At 40.0% G+C, this 17,075-nt stretch overlaps 1 protein-coding gene across 6 annotated transcripts; it reads left to right on the plus strand.

Moving 5' to 3' along the window:
* Positions 1-250: 250 nt before the first annotated feature.
* Positions 251-16,794, plus strand: LOC139127038 (uncharacterized). Of its 6 annotated transcripts, none has more exons than XR_011550899.1 (5): positions 257-656; positions 1,702-1,774; positions 2,218-2,354; positions 2,645-2,719; positions 16,698-16,792. XR_011550899.1 is itself a non-coding variant. In XM_070692967.1 (4 exons), the coding sequence occupies exons 1-4, from the start codon at positions 524-526 to the stop codon at positions 16,744-16,746; spliced, it is 330 nt and encodes a 109-aa protein (XP_070549068.1). In that variant the 5' UTR covers positions 255-523; the 3' UTR covers positions 16,747-16,792. The 6 variants fall into 6 exon arrangements, 2 of the variants coding, with proteins under 2 accessions (XP_070549068.1, XP_070549067.1); XR_011550897.1 differs by lacking the exon at positions 16,698-16,792 and adding an exon at positions 7,181-7,580; XR_011550898.1 differs by having other exon boundaries at positions 251-656; positions 2,218-2,719; positions 16,698-16,794.
* The last annotated feature ends 281 nt before the right edge of the window (positions 16,795-17,075 follow it).

Below are 17,075 nucleotides of genomic sequence, written 5' to 3' on the forward strand. Positions count from 1 at the left end.
CCACAGCCTTGATCCTGGGACAAGTCTGACGCATTTTATTATTAAGGACATGTTTTAAATGGATGTTCTATGCCCCTGAATGTGCCAAAAGTATACACAAGCCATAGCAAACGCAACTGATATCCAGACGGTCGTTCAAATTACCAAAACAACCTACAAGGAGGAAGTCCTTAACCTTTGACCGTCGTTTCACCCTTTGTAACATTACACTTTAAAATGTTCAATTTCACAAAATGATTCACCAAGCCAATGTTTAAACTTCGTTATAGACATTATATATCCGTGACATATGTAAGAATCATAGTACTTGTTGATTGATCGTACTCTTAAAGGGACCGCTGGCTAGTGGAATCCCCATCCCTTCACTTTAGGCAGTTGCGTATTAATTCCTGTGTGGCATGGCACAGATACTGCACTGCGCGCCAAAAATTCCGAATTCCACTGGCCTTCGCATCGTAGCCGAGGCGTTATTGACGATCGTATCAGCGCTTACGATTCCGTACTCCGGCACAAGTCGACAGTAATGGCTTCCGTCACCGATGAAGAATTACTTCGCAAGCAAGAACTGGTTATGTACCTCAACGATAGCTATTCACGGGTCATGATCAGATGCAAGTTGCAACCGACGTCTTGGAATGAACATCCACAAATCAAACGTAAGTTTGTTTTTGCATATTCCGCGGAAGATTTGCAAAGTTATTGATTTAAACCGGGCTTGTTTTTTCCTCAAAGCATATCGATTAGCTTGAACCATTTTTTAGTAACATACATGCGTTTGAATAATGTCGGAAAAAGTGAAAATTTCCTTGTCACAACTATTCGCCATTGTCCTTCGACATACCGCTACACCATGGACGGGTGCACCAGCGAAAATATTGATAGCACTGCTTGCTACTCATTGACATTATCAATGATCATTGCCAAGGATGTAACAAATTAGCCTTCAATTTCATTTTATCAGGCTGAACTGATGTGTGCTTGTCCCTTTTGTATGTTTATCGTGTTTGTATGGCTTTTCACTACCGCGAATGAATGTGTTTCCCCGAAATTGTCCATGCTGGGTGAATAATCAAATGTGTTTTCTTAGCTCCACTGTGTCAGCGGGTCGGCGACGAGGAGCTTTTCTAAGAGTAGCCCTGAGTACAGGTATGTGTGTTCCGGCGTTATACGGCCTCCACCACTAGCTAGCCCTGCAACGGTCTATGCATAACTGGGTTGTTGCAGCGAGATTCAAAATGGCAATCCCCGTGGGTAAACAACTTGTCGAGTACGTTATGTTTCAGAAACGAGCGGTTTTGGATGTTAGGAGAAGTTAATCGCATCTTTCCGTGGGTCAGTAAGGAGGTTAAGGTAGGCAGGGAAAGGATTTTGCCCCGATAGAGCAGAATTTCGGCCAAAAGACAGCGTTTTCGTTGCAGTCCTCATCCGGACTGCAGAGACCCCAGTTATGTGTCCATAGACCGTTGCAGGGCTGTGACGGATAAGTTATAACGCTGGGAACACACAGACCTGTACGCAGGGCTATTCTGAGAGGTGGATCATGGATGCGTTGTCCGGTGTACGTCGTCTGTAGTCCGCTGTGCATTTAATAACTCCTTGCCATTGTCCATCCTGAACGGAAAGATGGCAATCATTTAAATTTTGTCATCCATCAGTTTACAGGAAAATTGCATTTAATAACCCTTTGTCATTATTGTATAGGACGGAGACACCAACAAATAGCTGCAACAAGAGCTATTGCCACAGTAAAGAGATGCCCATTTTACCAGAAAAAGTGAGTAAAACTGCACATTTGTTTCACGCTACCTTTCTGTATGATTTTCAGGCAAACTGACTTGCCACAGCTTATTTGCAGGTATCCTCATGCCATTCTTTCAATAACAAACATACTGTTTCACGGATGATATTCTTGTTTATGTTGATAATATAACCTCAAACTGGCAACTTAGATGATTCAATACAGTCACATACCTCACAAATCCTTTGGCCAAAAAGATGTAATGGTTGATTCTGTTATTCAAGGCAAATTTATGTTTCCACAGCATGATTTGAACTTGGGTCCTTTAACATTGCTTACACAAATTTTGTGAGCCATCTTGTCACTCAAGACGGGTAAATGTTAAACTGATTCATTTTCAGCAAATAACTTCCTGTACAAATGTGACTATTGACTTCCACTTACTGGTAATAGATAATTATTTGTTTCTTTTTCAACAGATTGTCCAGGACATAACATACTTGATACAGAAAATGCCTTCAGCTCAACAAATTAACAATGGATTCTCTGAGTACAATGTGTAAGCAGAATGAAGACTCTGCCCTCAGATATGGAATTCAAAGAGCGGATATAAAAGGTGATCAAGTATCGTTATGTGCATTGATAATAATTACATCAGGCATGAATGTTCCTCATCTTTCCACATATTACACTAATACTTTGGGTTTTGTTTAAATTTCAGCTGTTATTACATATCTGTGACATATTATCTTTGTCGTGGTCACACAACAGACAGAAATGTTTAAACATTTTATTGTTATAAGTCAATCATATGAGGGGAGCCACTTGCTTGCACCTGGTTTATGATATTGAATCTTAGTCTGGTGTATCAAAACATAATTAGCCATTTCCCTTATTTTTAAACAGGCATCAAACATTTTTGGTTCTCAAGAGTGTCTTTGGTGGAAAAACTGCAGTTGGAAAAATGGTAACAGTTGTGACGTAAGTATTCTTGTTGAAAAAAAATTGTTACTGTGATTCAATACAAACTAGTCAAGGCACATAATGTGCCCTGACTAGTTTGCTCTGACATTTGCTGTAGGTTTTAGCAATTTTCAATCTTCATTGTTGTGTGTACAAACTGCAGTTTTGATAGCTATATAACAGTCTCTTGAATACCAGTGTTCTGCTTGATAATGTACTGTGTACATGCTTAACAACCATTGTTATTGTTGACAAATGAATTCTATTCCAGACTGAAATTAGATTTTTAACAATAACCATGCTGTACACATATGAACTGGGTTGATAATGTATGTTAGACATTCATTATGCCTTAAGAAGTAGAACAAGAAACTGCAGTATATACACACAACAAAACTACTTGGAAATTGCCAAAGGCTACAGCTGATGGAATTTCATCATGCTGGATTTATAATTTCTGTCAGATTCAGTAGAACGATGTCCGTGTAACCCTACACTGGAAATCTCTCACAGCCCTGTTACATTCTGAGGGCTGGTTCAGGGATGTGCACATACCTGTACCAGCTCTGAGAAGCTACAGAGACTACCAGCTATTAAAATAATATCCTCAGTATACATGTAGTATAGTCAGAAAAATAAGTAGCACAGCTGCATTTCACATCCATGTACCTAGTGTGTCAACAGTCCTGTACAATAGTTTTGCAAATAGTACATGTAACATGGGTTTGAAAAAATGAGCTTGAAAATTTTCTTCCAAATCAACCTTGTAGAAGCAATGTGTACAGTTCAGTAATAGGGAAATTCCAATATAACTGGTACATGAATATCTGCATAGGCACAATTGCACTGTGTGTTTACAATAAGGCTGGTACAGGGAGGTAAGCTTTTATGTGACAAGGGTAAAAAGGGGCTGAAAATTTCACAGCTGATATGTGGATGTGTTCATCACTGTGCCTCAAATGCTGAACACAGGTCATGATACAGGGAGGTGATCAGCACTTCTGGTACATGCATATAGTGCTAGCATGTCACATACCTACAGCACACATTCCTATATCAGGGATGTGTATAAAATTACCCCTGCTACAGTGTTGTCAGGTACATGAGTGGTACACAGAGTGTCAAAGCTGTCTAGGATGTTGTACAAGGACATGGCCATGCCAAATATGCATTTGTCAATTTATTTCAAGATAAAAGGCTGATATGACCATCAACCATACCCTCATTCACATGAATCATATGTTTACTTGGTAGATTATGGCTTAGTTCGGTAGAGTTGACTTTTCAGATCCTCAGATGCAGATCCTCAGATCCTCAGATTCAGATCCTCAGATCTCAGACTTCAGATCCTATAACTTCAGATGCAGATTCGAATTTTCAAGCCTTTACAATACCCGTATTAACAGTGTGATTGCAATATTTAAAATAATAATTTGTATATGACATGTACAAGGCAGTTATGAAAACAATAAAAGTCTACATAAACGTTTTCGCTCAACAAGTTTCAACGAACACGGGTCTACAATTACAGATTAGCTAACTTGCTTCTTCCGACCCTGATTCAGATTTAGCCCGGGGTCACTGGCCTCCAACATGGATTAGTTATATTCCTTCTCCATAGATATTACGAACGATGGTGAAATACGTATGGAAGACCGGTCACGACATGCGACATGCGACCCGCTGAGTTTGAAACATGCGACCTGCGACTTCGGCATTTAGACCTACGTGTAACCTGCGACTTCACAACAGCGACCTGCGTGTTTGTCAAACTGCGACCTGCGACTTCACACTGCGACATGCGACAAAAACACGTAACATTCATGGAGATTTAACGTTCAACATCGATCAATTAATAAGCCATTGCTTTCGCTTTGGTAAATCGTTCACCAAAGTCTGGCAAAACTCAATTCATGTACACACCAGTTCACTCATTTTCATCTGGAGAGATAATTTTACGACGGAAATGTTGACAGTCCGTGTTAATGCATGGAAAATCATATGCTACGTGATAGGCATTTAGATGTTTATATTATAATTTCAAATTATTTTAGATATTCTTCGTCTGCCTTACCTCGCTTCTTTCCTTATGTTATCGACAAACTTTTTGATTTTTAGAAATCTCTGGTATTTATCCTCATTTCACTGTGGTATAACCATCTAGCTGTCTGTTTAATTCATCAGTTGTCCCCCCTGTATCATAACTGCGTCAGTGTCATTGCAAACATTAGAATTTTCAGTTATTGTCGTTCATTTTCTAACATTTCCAGTTTTGTTCCAATTCTCAGTGATTGATCATCGGATGTTGCCATCTTTTCGTCTAATTTCATTTTTACTTTTCGTCAAAAAATCGAATTGATCCAACTTTTGTTCGAATAATGTTGGAAAAATAAAAATATTCTTACTGGTTAACTTCGGACTACATTTGTCTACACAAATAACATATGCAAAGTAAAGCAGTTAAAATAATACTGATATTGACAGAAGTGCAAACATATTTGCTAACCATGAATAGCCAGAGACCGACTCAAGTTCTTTATAAATAACGCGAGTTAAAACTGTAAAACAGGACATAATTAAACCCTCCTACAATCCTATTTTCAGTCTTTAAGCCTAATATGTACATACTATAATATGTACATATTATTTTTTGTGTGTATATAATATTTTAGATCATGTAGGCAGAAAAGTTCCAGAAACTATTAAACACTGATGTAGACGTTTAAAACCCTATTTCTATTGCATTATTTCAGATCGGTTTGCCTTTCGTAAGAAGGAAAATAAATTTGTGCTCTTCGTTTGTGGAATTCTCTACCGTCACAGCTTCATGCACTTCTATCGCTGGTTGAATTCTTTCGCTGGCCGATTTTTGCGTAGGCCAGCGGTGCGAAAATAATGCTCTGGTCGCGAGAATGCGGTAAACCGGCTGTTTTTAATATAGTGCAATGGTGTCCCTCGTGTTTTTCAGGCTCGTGTTCAGAGCAATGGTGCGAACAAATCAAGACTGATATCGCAGTTTGACAAACACGCAGGACGCAGGTCGCTGTTGTGAAGTCGCAGGTTAGGCCTACACCTTGTTAAATGCCGAAGTCGCAGGTCGTATGTTTCAAACTCGCAGGACGCAGGTCGCAGTTTTGAAGTCGCAGGTCGCATGTCGCATGTCGTGACCGGTCTTCCATAAATACGGACTGTCGATAGCCAGCATTTACATGATCGTCGCGGCCTTGATAGTTTCGATCGCGCACGGGTGTGTTTATCTCTATGAGGAACGTTCACGTGATGACATATAACAAGTGGAATCATTGCGCACCCTATCTTCGACAGATGACGTTCTGATTCCGAGATCGAAGTTTTTAAGTTCAAGATTCAAGATAGAAATAAAATAATTTCTAAAGCCTTTTCAAATGTAAATTATATTTTATTTATCAGTATATTACATCGAACTTTGAAAATTGTAAAATTTTAATTATGAATCTGCGTCTGAAGTTATAGGATCTGAGGTCTGAGATCTGAGGATCTGAATCTGAGGATTGAGGATCTGAATCTGAGGATCTGAAAAGTCAACTCTACCGCTTAGTTCTGTTGTTCTGATCTCAATTAGCACAACTTGGGGGCTTTCTGCCAGCATTTTTGTTCTGCTTATCAACTGCAGTTTCCCATTCAAGTCATTGAAGCATGATGAAACTCTCAATGTTTAGCTACTCATTACAGTATGTACATGTAGCATTGTTATTGTTGAAATTTCATTTAGGGGTGGACAAAAATTTATTTGTCAATTATAAAAATGATAAAAATACAGGCTGTATTTAGAAACATAATACTTGGCATTATGCTGAGGAAAGTAGGCCAAGAAACTGTAGATGATAAACAGTAGTGAAATACTGAAGAAGTAGCCAAAAGTTACAGTTAATGGAGCCTCATTTACTTATTTCAAACTATATACATGTGAAGTATATCATCAATGATTGCTGTTGCATAGCCAGAGTGATAAAATGCTTTCTCAAAGTCTTTCCAACATCTTTGCAAGTCTCAAAAGCACATTGCACTGTGACTCTAATATATCTTGCCTTGTAATATATTCATTTTGATATTCTGGATTTGAAATTCATTATCATGACATTCAAACCATCGTTTTACACATTTTTGCCAGTGCAGTGATGCAGCAAGGCCTATGACATTGTCAATAACTTGTAAGAGCTATCTTTTTCATGCTAAGAGACTTTACCCTGAGTAGTCATGTCAGATTATTGGTGCACCAAGAAAGATTTGATAAGTGTACCTTCAGTCAAATATGTGTTTAAGAACATGACTGTAATTTAGAATGCTGCCAATGAACATTCCAATATACTTGCACAAATTCCCTAAACATACCAGTAGATAGGCCTTGCCCTCATTGTACTAGTAGCTTGGCACTGAGTGTTTTACCATGATCTAATCTTGTGCCTCAAATTTTAAATGTTTACATCTTTTATATTCCAGGATACTGGAAAACTCCGAGGAAGAGATGCAAAGCAACAGCCCTGTTTAGGTATGCTTGTCTATGAAGGAGCAAGCAGTTTGTGTTGTTTCTTGAAGGTGTTATATTCTGCAGCATGGAAAGAGACAATGTTATGCTTGGTTTGCTTAGTTATCTAGGGTTTCAAAGTTTAATTACATCAGATGTCTGAAAGGAACTTGTCAATTTGTAGAGTACTTCAGGCTTGACAAAGCTGGGATGTGAACTAAATGTGCTGACAATTTTGAGTGGTCTGTAATGCGCAGGGGATTTCCCGGTGAAACAGCTAGCCATTTTGCATCAGATGCATGAGGTAAACTTTAGAACATCAAATTGTGTTATCAGTATGATCTTACAAGTAGCATTCATAAGAATGTCATTTTCAGGGAGTATACCCTTGTAAGTATCAGATTTAATTATGTTGCAACAATTAATGTTTCATTTCTTGTAAATTGCAATAAATGTTTATCTGAAATTAATTTTGATGATTGTTGTTGTTGTTTTTTAATGTAGCTTGCATGCAGGATTTCTAACTATTTCAGGTGTTGTTTGTGTTTCAGATATTTTACAGTCCTGTTTTGTGTAGCTCCATCACATAGAGGACCCAATAGGCCATTCCATGGTATGATAATCCTCCCCTGTGTCTGAAAAATTTGAAGAAATCCAATTTCAATTTGAAGGATGGTCAGAAATAATTATCCCTCCCCACCTTCGCCCTCCCTCCCCCACCCCCCGGCAATATGGCCTATATTGAACTGGTTTGTCAGCAAGCCATACGAAAGCCCTAGAGTGGCATGTCTGCAAGCCAGCTTGTAATGGCTTGTTGGTAAACCAGAGGAATCCTTATAGTGGCTTGCTTATAAACCATAATTAGTCAGAAATTGGTTTGTTTGTAAGACACATTGCAGTAATATTAGCTTATCTTCAAACCAGATGGAACCAGAATTGGCTTACTGTTGAGCCAGAGAGTGTGGTATTGGTTTACAAATAAGCCACTGTTCAGCATTATCTGGTATATGGGCAAGCCACAGTATCTAAAACATGGCTTGCTAGCAAGCCTAGTTCAGATAAGAGTGGATTGCCTGTAAACCATTGTTCAGTGCTAACTGGCTTACTGGCAAGCTGAAGTGATCTCTACTTGGCATGTATATATGCCGTATCAAAACCCAAACTGGCATGCACAGAAACCAGACTTGGCATGCCAGAAAGCCACATATAAGCCAAAATTCACAACTCGAAACAATCCGTTTACTGACAAACAAGCCAGTTTATTTTGGCTTGAATTTAGCTGGCCGGCAAACCAGAAAATTTGCAGTGCACTTGCACTCGATTCTGCCCTTCATCTTACCAGATATGTCTCGGAAGGATATAAGTCTTACAACGATGTGTGCACAATGGCTGACCTATCAAATTGGCAGCCAGCAGAGGTAGTGATAGATATATTGCTGGCCTTCCATTTGAAGGTCAAGAATGTGTCATTTTGGATCTTGACCAGGTATTTTGTTGCCTAATAGCAGCGCAATGTTGCAATGTCTGAAGGAGCTGAAGCATGACCAAATGGCCTTGCTGCTCCAATCCTGTGTGCTTGGTAGAAAATCCCTTTGCCGAGACCTACTTACAAGTCATGTGTCTGATCAATTTGATAGGGTTGTGCAGCGCCACTATGTGTTGTTGCTTTGTTATGTCGCTCTCTCATGTCGGCTCTTTACTCTTTACTTAGTTGTTATGCGCATGCGTTTCCTCTCTCTTCTCTCAACTCGCCATGTTGTAGTTGTGTTAGTCTTGTACCAGTCGTAATAAAGTTCGAGGTTTATCTCCGGAATCCTGTGTCTGGTTGTGGTCTTGACCTGATGGTTAAACGGAGATTGTCTCCTCACTGGTGTGGGGCAGCGATTTACGGACCTACACGCCATTTACGAAATAATGAAGCTTTTCGAACCGATCTTTCCCGTACCAACAGCCGTCAAGACTTCATGTATAGGTGGACAACCAGTCAGTAACTATAATATTACTGGGTATCACGGACGTTCGGACACTCTCAAGCTACACTCGACATGGCGAACCACCTCCGCGCTCTAAGGCAGTGGTGCATGAGTAAGTCAGAAAGCTGGCACCAAAATCTCAGCTACACCTTGCACTGTTCTTGGGAGAGAGCACCACTTGGAAAGCCAAAACCAAGTCTTCTCCTCTTAGAGGATTTAGCGACGACGATGACGAAGACACCCCTGCTGCTTCACGTCGTACAACACTACAAAATGTCAAGGCCATTAGACTCATGCTGGGTCAGATCGCTAACTATTGCCCCATCATCTCTCGTAACACAATAGTCAGAAAGTCAACATCAGTGGACCATATCTGGCAAACCGTACGTCTTCACTATGGATTTCAATCCACCGCATACCGGAGCACATCTTCTGGACTTTTGTGACATTCATCTTCAGCCTGACGAGCGGCAAGGGGACCCTTTCAACGCTTGGCAACCTGCTTCGTAAGGACTGTGGCATTTCTCATAATGGAGAGGACAGTTCCACCTCTTTCTTCATCAGAGCCAGCCTGTAACGACAATGTTCCATGACCACTTGCACTTCCAGGTTGCAGTCGCTTTCTTGACACCTCCAATGATGCCAGGGACTGTACAGATGATCTTCACGCAAATACAAGCTCCAATGACACTTAAGTGACTTGACTCTTGACTTTTAAGTTGTTTTGCGGCAAAGTTCTACGCGTTCCCCCCTTGTGTCTTGAGGCAGTTGACCGTAGTTTGTAGTTTCTTTCTTTATTTTTCTTTCAGGCTTGCGGACTTGTTATGTAGAGAAAAAAGTGGTCACGCCACTATGTGTTGTTGCTTTGTTTTGTCGCCCTCTCGCGTCGGCTCTTTACTCTTTACTTAGTTGTTATGCGCATGCGTCTCCCTCTCTCTCTCCGCATCGCCATGTTGTAGTTGTGTTAGTCTTGTACCAGTCGTAATAAAGTTCGACGTTTATCTCCGACATCCTGTGTCTGGTTGTGGTCTTGACCTGATGGTTAAACGGGGATTGTCTCCTCACTGGTGCAACTCCGCTTCTACCTTGCCCCTGCAGTCTGCCATACATACTTCCTTGGTATCTTCCTATGCAGCCGCACATTGAAAAGGGGTATGTGGTCTGACAGTGGTTCGGATGTATATATTTAAGGCCAACAGGATTGATCTGTTTGGGAGGGTCCAAAGGATAGCCAACTGGCTCTGCAAACACCCGACATGAGCCCCTCTGTGTCAACGTTTCCAATGCATCCAGGAGATGGGGAGGGCCAAATCTAGCACCACATGAATCTCACTGGCCTGTTAGAGTACCACTTGATTGTGGAATGACATGGACTGTTGAAAATCTTGGAAAGTATCTGTTTTATTAAGCCTAAGGTGAGTCCCGTCATCGCCAACTGGAACTTTTAGGTTGCCATGGTCCACAATATCTTTGGTGAGTCGTAGTCTGATCCAGGGGTCGTACCTGTCCAAGAAAGCTTGGGGTCAAATCGGACACAATGCGCTTCGGCAACACCCCTCTTCCTCCCCAACATGTAGGTCCCTATGATATAATATGTGCTAATAAAGGTGAGGTTGTCTCAATTAATGAAATTTTCATTTGGGAGAGTTCGCTAAGGAATGGGATTTTGGAGGGGAATCCTGAAAAGTGGGTAGCTGCTTTGGTGCTTCTGTCTAGATGGTTCTTCAATACTTGTTTGGTGGTTTCTCTGAGTAATGAGTGAGTATCAACTTTGCTGCTACTTTCTAAATGGTTGTTCAATACCTACTGAGTGGTTCCTGATGGTCCTTCTGTTAACTGATACTCTACCATGCAGGCAGCTCTCTTTCTAAGAGCCTAACCTCACATCAAAGGCCATTCCATTTCAGCCTGTCAGGTGTATTCCTTTTCAAATACCCTGTGTTCCTATCGAGATCTCTGTACTCTCTGTGCAACAGTTTCAATATCTAATGTTTGTAGCCAACTCAGAGAGAAAATCGCTTAGTCACCCCTTTAACATACATAGCAAGGCTTCATGCATGACCCTTTTCCAAGTTTGTGTCCATGAAATGTACAACACTCTGCCATGCATCTTCAGCCACAGAGCTCTACACAGATCAATATAAGCCAAAGAGAGGTTGTTTTTGTCAATTTTCCTCATTGCTGTGGTATTTGGGATACGCCTCAGTACCTGATGTTAGTTATAAAGAACAGGACATGCCGCAAGGGCGTAAACTGTTACTTTGAGTGCAATTTGGGTGCTGAGGGCTCAATACAAAAAAATCAAGACTTAATGCGCCCATCCGCTCAAAAGACACTGCGACTTCAAACCGCTGAAACTATGCTCTCATCTCACAAGTGGCCAAGAACAAACACTTGTTTTCACAGGGTTTGAAGCTTCCATTTTCAAATTTAAGTTGCCTTTTTAAAAGAGCATATTTTTCATTTGTAAATTATGGCTCAATTGCTCCCTACAAGTGCTATAAAATTTCTCCTTTTAGGAGTGGACTGTCCATTTGCAATGTAAGAATCACCATCCTAATAGTGGTCAAGAAGAAACATTCTGTATATTACTCGTTCGCATAGCTGGTACTTGTTACTATTACAGTGATGTCAAAATAAGGGTTCACATTAGTACTCTTTAAACAATAGAAGGACTATGTAAGCATATCATGGAAGAGACACATAAACATACATGCGTGCACACACACATTACATACATACATACATACATACATATATACTTACATACATACATACATACTACATACATACATACATACATACAAACATACAACAACATACATACATACATACACACACACACACACACAACGCACGCACGCACGCATACATACATACATGCATACATACACACACACATATACATACATACATACATACATCCATACATACATACATACATACATACATACATATATACATACATACATAAATACAAACATACATACATACATCTAACATACAAACATACATGCATCTAACATACATACATACATACATACATACATACATACATACATACATACATACATACATACATACATACAGAGACAGACAGACAGACAGACAGACAGACAGACAGAGACAAATAAACTATAAGACAGCTGTCCACCATAGCATATATATTGATGGAAACCCACAGAGTGATGTCTTCCAGGGTGAACAGGGGTGAATTAAAATTGCCTTTTCATTTTACAATTTTACCGTAAATTAGCATTTATAAAAATATAATGCTTACCATCTCTTCGTAAGTATCCTCCTCGCTCTCTTGCTGAGGTAAGATTATATTATTTTCGGCTCTGCGTAGGCGTTTTGCAATTGGTTCATCGTCTTTAGGCTGTCAGAAGATTAACAGTGTATCAGGTGATCAAAGATCAGATATCAAAAACATTGTTATTTATCGTTTCATGATGTTCAGTATCATTCACTTGAAATTGTTGCACAAATCAAATATGCCATTTTGATTATGAATGCCAATCGACAAGATAGTCATCAGATTCTTGAACGCATTTGTTAATTAGTTACAAATACAAAAGTGGCTTCAAATAAGATGAACAGAGTAGGCGATTAATGTCTGCATCCCATTTTCTTTGAGAAAACTAAATGTTTGCACTGTGTCAAGGTCCAACATTGGGCGCCATTTCTGTCACCTGTTGTTGGTCAAACCCGGCTATAGTTGCATGCAAGAAACGGAGCAAAACAATTTCTTTCAAAGGGCCTCTGAATAGTAGATACAGCGTTGGCATAGACAGTCTGGGCTACTGTCTAAGGAGCAACACATGACAAACACCAGGAGAACTTAATGTAACAAAATAATTTAATGAACAAAAAATAAATTTCAACTAAATGTTCAATCTCACATATACTCTGTCAACAGACTTTAAAGTATCTCATCACTAGAGGGCGCTGTAACCTCTGAGAACCCAACCCTCATCAACATGTTGCAACAGATACAATCTCCCAAAATACATGTGTAAATACACCCGGGTAATGATTACTCTCTGATGTTGAAAAGTACAAACACAGAAATATGACATACACTCATCACTTTCCCCTTGGTACTATACGGATACACTGATTACAGTACACTTGGTATAGGGTGTAAATTACACTCAGAACTTGTAAACTCTATGAAGTGAATAATTGAATTGAACTGTTCGTTCAAGTTATTCACACACAAACTTTAAAAAAGCGCATAACTTTACAGAAATTCTCTACAGTCCTGGCAGTAGCCAAGAGAAATTCCTTCCAGTTTTGATAACCGCGACTGATCGTTGTTCAGACCCAGTGACGTTCCCTCGACGTTCTGTATCACGAGGCAATGACATCACTCATGGAAAATTCCACATCACACATTGATGCAGATCTGAACAAACGATGGTCAGTTTCTTCCTATCAACCCTACAGATCATTACTTTCACAATAGACTTGTCTCACAGTCCTTCTGCAATCGTTTGTTCTCTCCTCTCAATTTGTAAAAGTGCACGCTCGTTGTGCCCTTTTCAAGCGAACTCTTCTCACACAGAAAATTCTGGATCTAATACACTTGACATATAACAGAGTCTCGCTATCCAGACAGTGTTCTTATGGTCCTGAACTTTTGAAGAGGGTGGGAAATGTTCAGTTCTTACCCGATTCTCTGAAAACTATCGCCAGCAAAGGGCATAACACTTCAACTGTACATGCACGAAAGGTAGAATCTCTGGTCCATTGATTTAGGTGACTTTTGTATCACTTTCGATGTCTACGCATTTCGCTGTCGACCATGTACTTTGCCATTGAAACCCAACTCACTCACACAAAACAAAAGAACCCTAAGCTTACTGATAATTAACAGCATGGCATAAGGCACACACTCTCTCTCATCGTACCTAAGAAAAACTCAATAAAACCTGTTACTATTGCCCCCAATCCAAGCACACTGCAAGGAAACTATTTGAAAGTGCATACTGTTATATTAATATGCAGTAGTTACAGCATCATGTCAATTTTGTCTCGTGTATCAGCTTACATGGAATATCCATGACAATTTCATGAGGGCACCAAACTGACATATTCAAAGTTGACTTGCTCCTGGTCGCTCTGCTTCTTCACATCTTTTGACATGGCACAATCATCAAAAAAATCTGCATCTATGTTCTCGTGTATGCTCTGTCGGCTGTCTTTACCCACTCATTTTCGCCAGCTCAGGAGGCCGTGAAGATGACCGCATCATCGTCTGTGAAAAGGAATCTATTATCATCATTGACAAAAAACCCCTATTGGACCCTATTGGGAAATCATATAGGACTGCCCTATAGGACGGTCTTATAGTATTTTGGCAGTGTTCCCTATAGGCCGCCCTATAGGGCACTAGAGGGGTCCCTATAGGGCCGCCCAATAGGGCGCCAGAGGGGTCCCTATAGGGCCGCCCTATACGGCACTAGAGGGGTCCCTATAAGGCCGCCCAATAGGGCACTAGAGGGGTCCCTATAAGGGTGCCCTAAAGGGCACTAGAGGGGTCCCTATAGGGCCGCCCTGTAAGACACCAGCAGGGTCCATATAGGGCCGCCCTAAAATACATCAGCAGTCTTCCCTGTAGGGCCACCCTAATAGACACTACCTCCGTTATTAGCGTACCTATGGGACACTAGCACTGCCCAAAAGAAGATGAATTCTATTGGGTCTTAAAGGCTGCTACATGTATGTTATGTTGTGGGTGTTTTTTATTTGTTTATTAAGTATTCTTGAAGCAATACTATTTACAAACCTGAAAATGTCTTAAAACATCACTGAATACAAAACCTAGTATCTTTATACAAAGAAATTTTATTTCTAAAGTCACAAAAATGACAAGTTATTGAGATACACAAAATATTATGCAAAACTGTATGTAACAATTCAAATTGACTCTTATAGCTGAAACTGCACAAGTATACTACACATTGACATTAAGATCTGGCTTTCAGGCATATTTTGACTTGCTATCTTATTGGGTAAAACTCATATCTTGACTTTTGTTAGAGTGAGGTGTTAGAGGTTCAGTAGATGCTGCATTGTCAAGTATCCAACTGATGACACAAAGCATTCAATTTTCAGTACCATATTTTAGCAATTCAATAGCCAAACGAGGTCTAGTCACCAGCATAGAAAGAATTCAGGCTACATGGTGGCGAATGTGAGCAAAAAATTTACTTATATACCCATGTCCTGTTCTGTTATGTGACACAGTGAAAACCCTTTGTTTCATAGGTTTTTTGTCTCTCCAAGGAGGTCTTTTCTTTTACCTCCATGGTCTCACGTAAATATCAATGCATTATTGATAATTTGTATAAAATCGTATCCCTAACAACACAACAACCTTGCCTTTAAACTGCACGCCTGTTTATATTGTATTTGGACTGAAATGCAATGGTCAACAAGCTACATGTACAAGTTACACAATGTCTATTCATTGAACAGGCATGTAGACAAAGGATCGTTGTGAACTTGACTGTATATGTACCTATTCAGTCTTCCAAAGCAAAACATTGACATATGATAATCTATCCTATATAACCTTGCCATAATGCAGAGAATACAAGCTGTCAAACACCTGGTTATGTTGCTACACAGTCTTTTTAGAGCTGGAACTGCCTTGTGTCTTTTCACTGGCGGCCATATTGCTTTGATAATGCCTACCCATAATGCATTGGAGCCCCAGAATGCATTTGGAGCCCCAAATGCATTCTGGGCTTTAGGAGCATCTTATTGAGGACTTATAAAGTGTAGAATACAGTTTCATGACAAAGATGGTGGAGAAACAGGAAAGAATGAATATTAAAACTTAGTCTAGTTTTGTGCATGTAGATTAAAAAGAAGCGTATGATATGTTACTGACTACTTTCTATACTTTTTTGTGAAAAGTATGTATGTAACTTGTATGCGCCCTGCAGGGCATAATAGTGCTCTATAGGTCAAGTAATTGCTACACAGAAAGAGTGTAGGGGGCCCATTGTGTAAATTACTGCTTTATGTAACATGTTTCAGTGGCTAATACGGCGAAACATTGTCTTCCATGAGGTATGTTTAGGAGCCCTATAAGGCAGGGGAAAATGCTTTATAGGGAATAAAGTGCTTTATAGGGCAATGGTAATTAAGTGCCCTATAGGAAATAAAAGTGCCCTATAGGGCATGGGTAAGTGCCCTACAGGGTGTAATATTGCCCTATAGAGGATGGGTAAGTGTCCTACAGGTATAATATTGCCCTATAGGGCATGGGTAAATGCCCTATAGGGAATAAAGTGCCCTATAGTGCATAGGTAAGTGCCGTACAGGTTATGATATTGCCCTATAGGGCAAGCCTTGCCCTACTGGTACCCTACTGACGTCCTAAAGGATTCAGTCTGTCCTATAGGATAGGCCTTGCCCTCATTGTACTAGTAGCTTGGCACTGAGTGTTTTACCATGATCTAATCTTGTGCCTCAAATTTTAAATGTTTACATCTTTATATTCCAGGATACTGGAAAACTCCGAGGAAGAGATGCAAAGCAGCAGCCCTGTTTAGGTATGCTCGTCTATGAAGGAGCAAGCAGCTTGTGTTGTTTCTTGAAGGTGTAATATTCTGCAGCATGGAAAGAGACAATGCTATGCTTGGTTTGCTTAGTTATCTAGGGTTTCAAAGTTTAATTACATCAGATGTCTGAAAGGAACTTGTCAATTTGTAGAGTACTTCAGGCTTGACAAAGCTGGGATGTGAACTCAATGTGCTGACAATTTTGAGTGGTCTGTAATGCGCAGGGGATTTCCCGGTGAAACAGCTAGCCATTTTGCATCAGATGCATGAGGTAAACTTTAGAACATCAAATTATGTTATCAGTATGATCTTACAAGTAG

The sequence above is a fragment of the Ptychodera flava genome, unplaced genomic scaffold (genome assembly GCF_041260155.1).
Source record: "Ptychodera flava strain L36383 unplaced genomic scaffold, AS_Pfla_20210202 Scaffold_28__1_contigs__length_4768798_pilon, whole genome shotgun sequence".
NCBI classification, from domain to species: Eukaryota; Metazoa; Hemichordata; class Enteropneusta; family Ptychoderidae; genus Ptychodera; species Ptychodera flava.

What these genes read in the sequence shown, in the direction of transcription:
- LOC139127038 (XM_070692967.1), top strand. Translation starts at nt 524, where the DNA reads ATGGCTTCCGTCACCGATGAAGAATTACTTCGCAAGCAAGAACTGGTT. An exon ending in TGAACATCCACAAATCAAAC is followed by an intron (nt 657 to 1,701) that starts GTAAGTTTGTTT and finishes ATTATTGTATAG; the next exon opens with GACGGAGACACCAACAAATA. An exon ending in AAAATGGTAACAGTTGTGAC is followed by an intron (nt 2,720 to 16,697) that starts GTAAGTATTCTT and finishes TTTATATTCCAG; the next exon opens with GATACTGGAAAACTCCGAGG.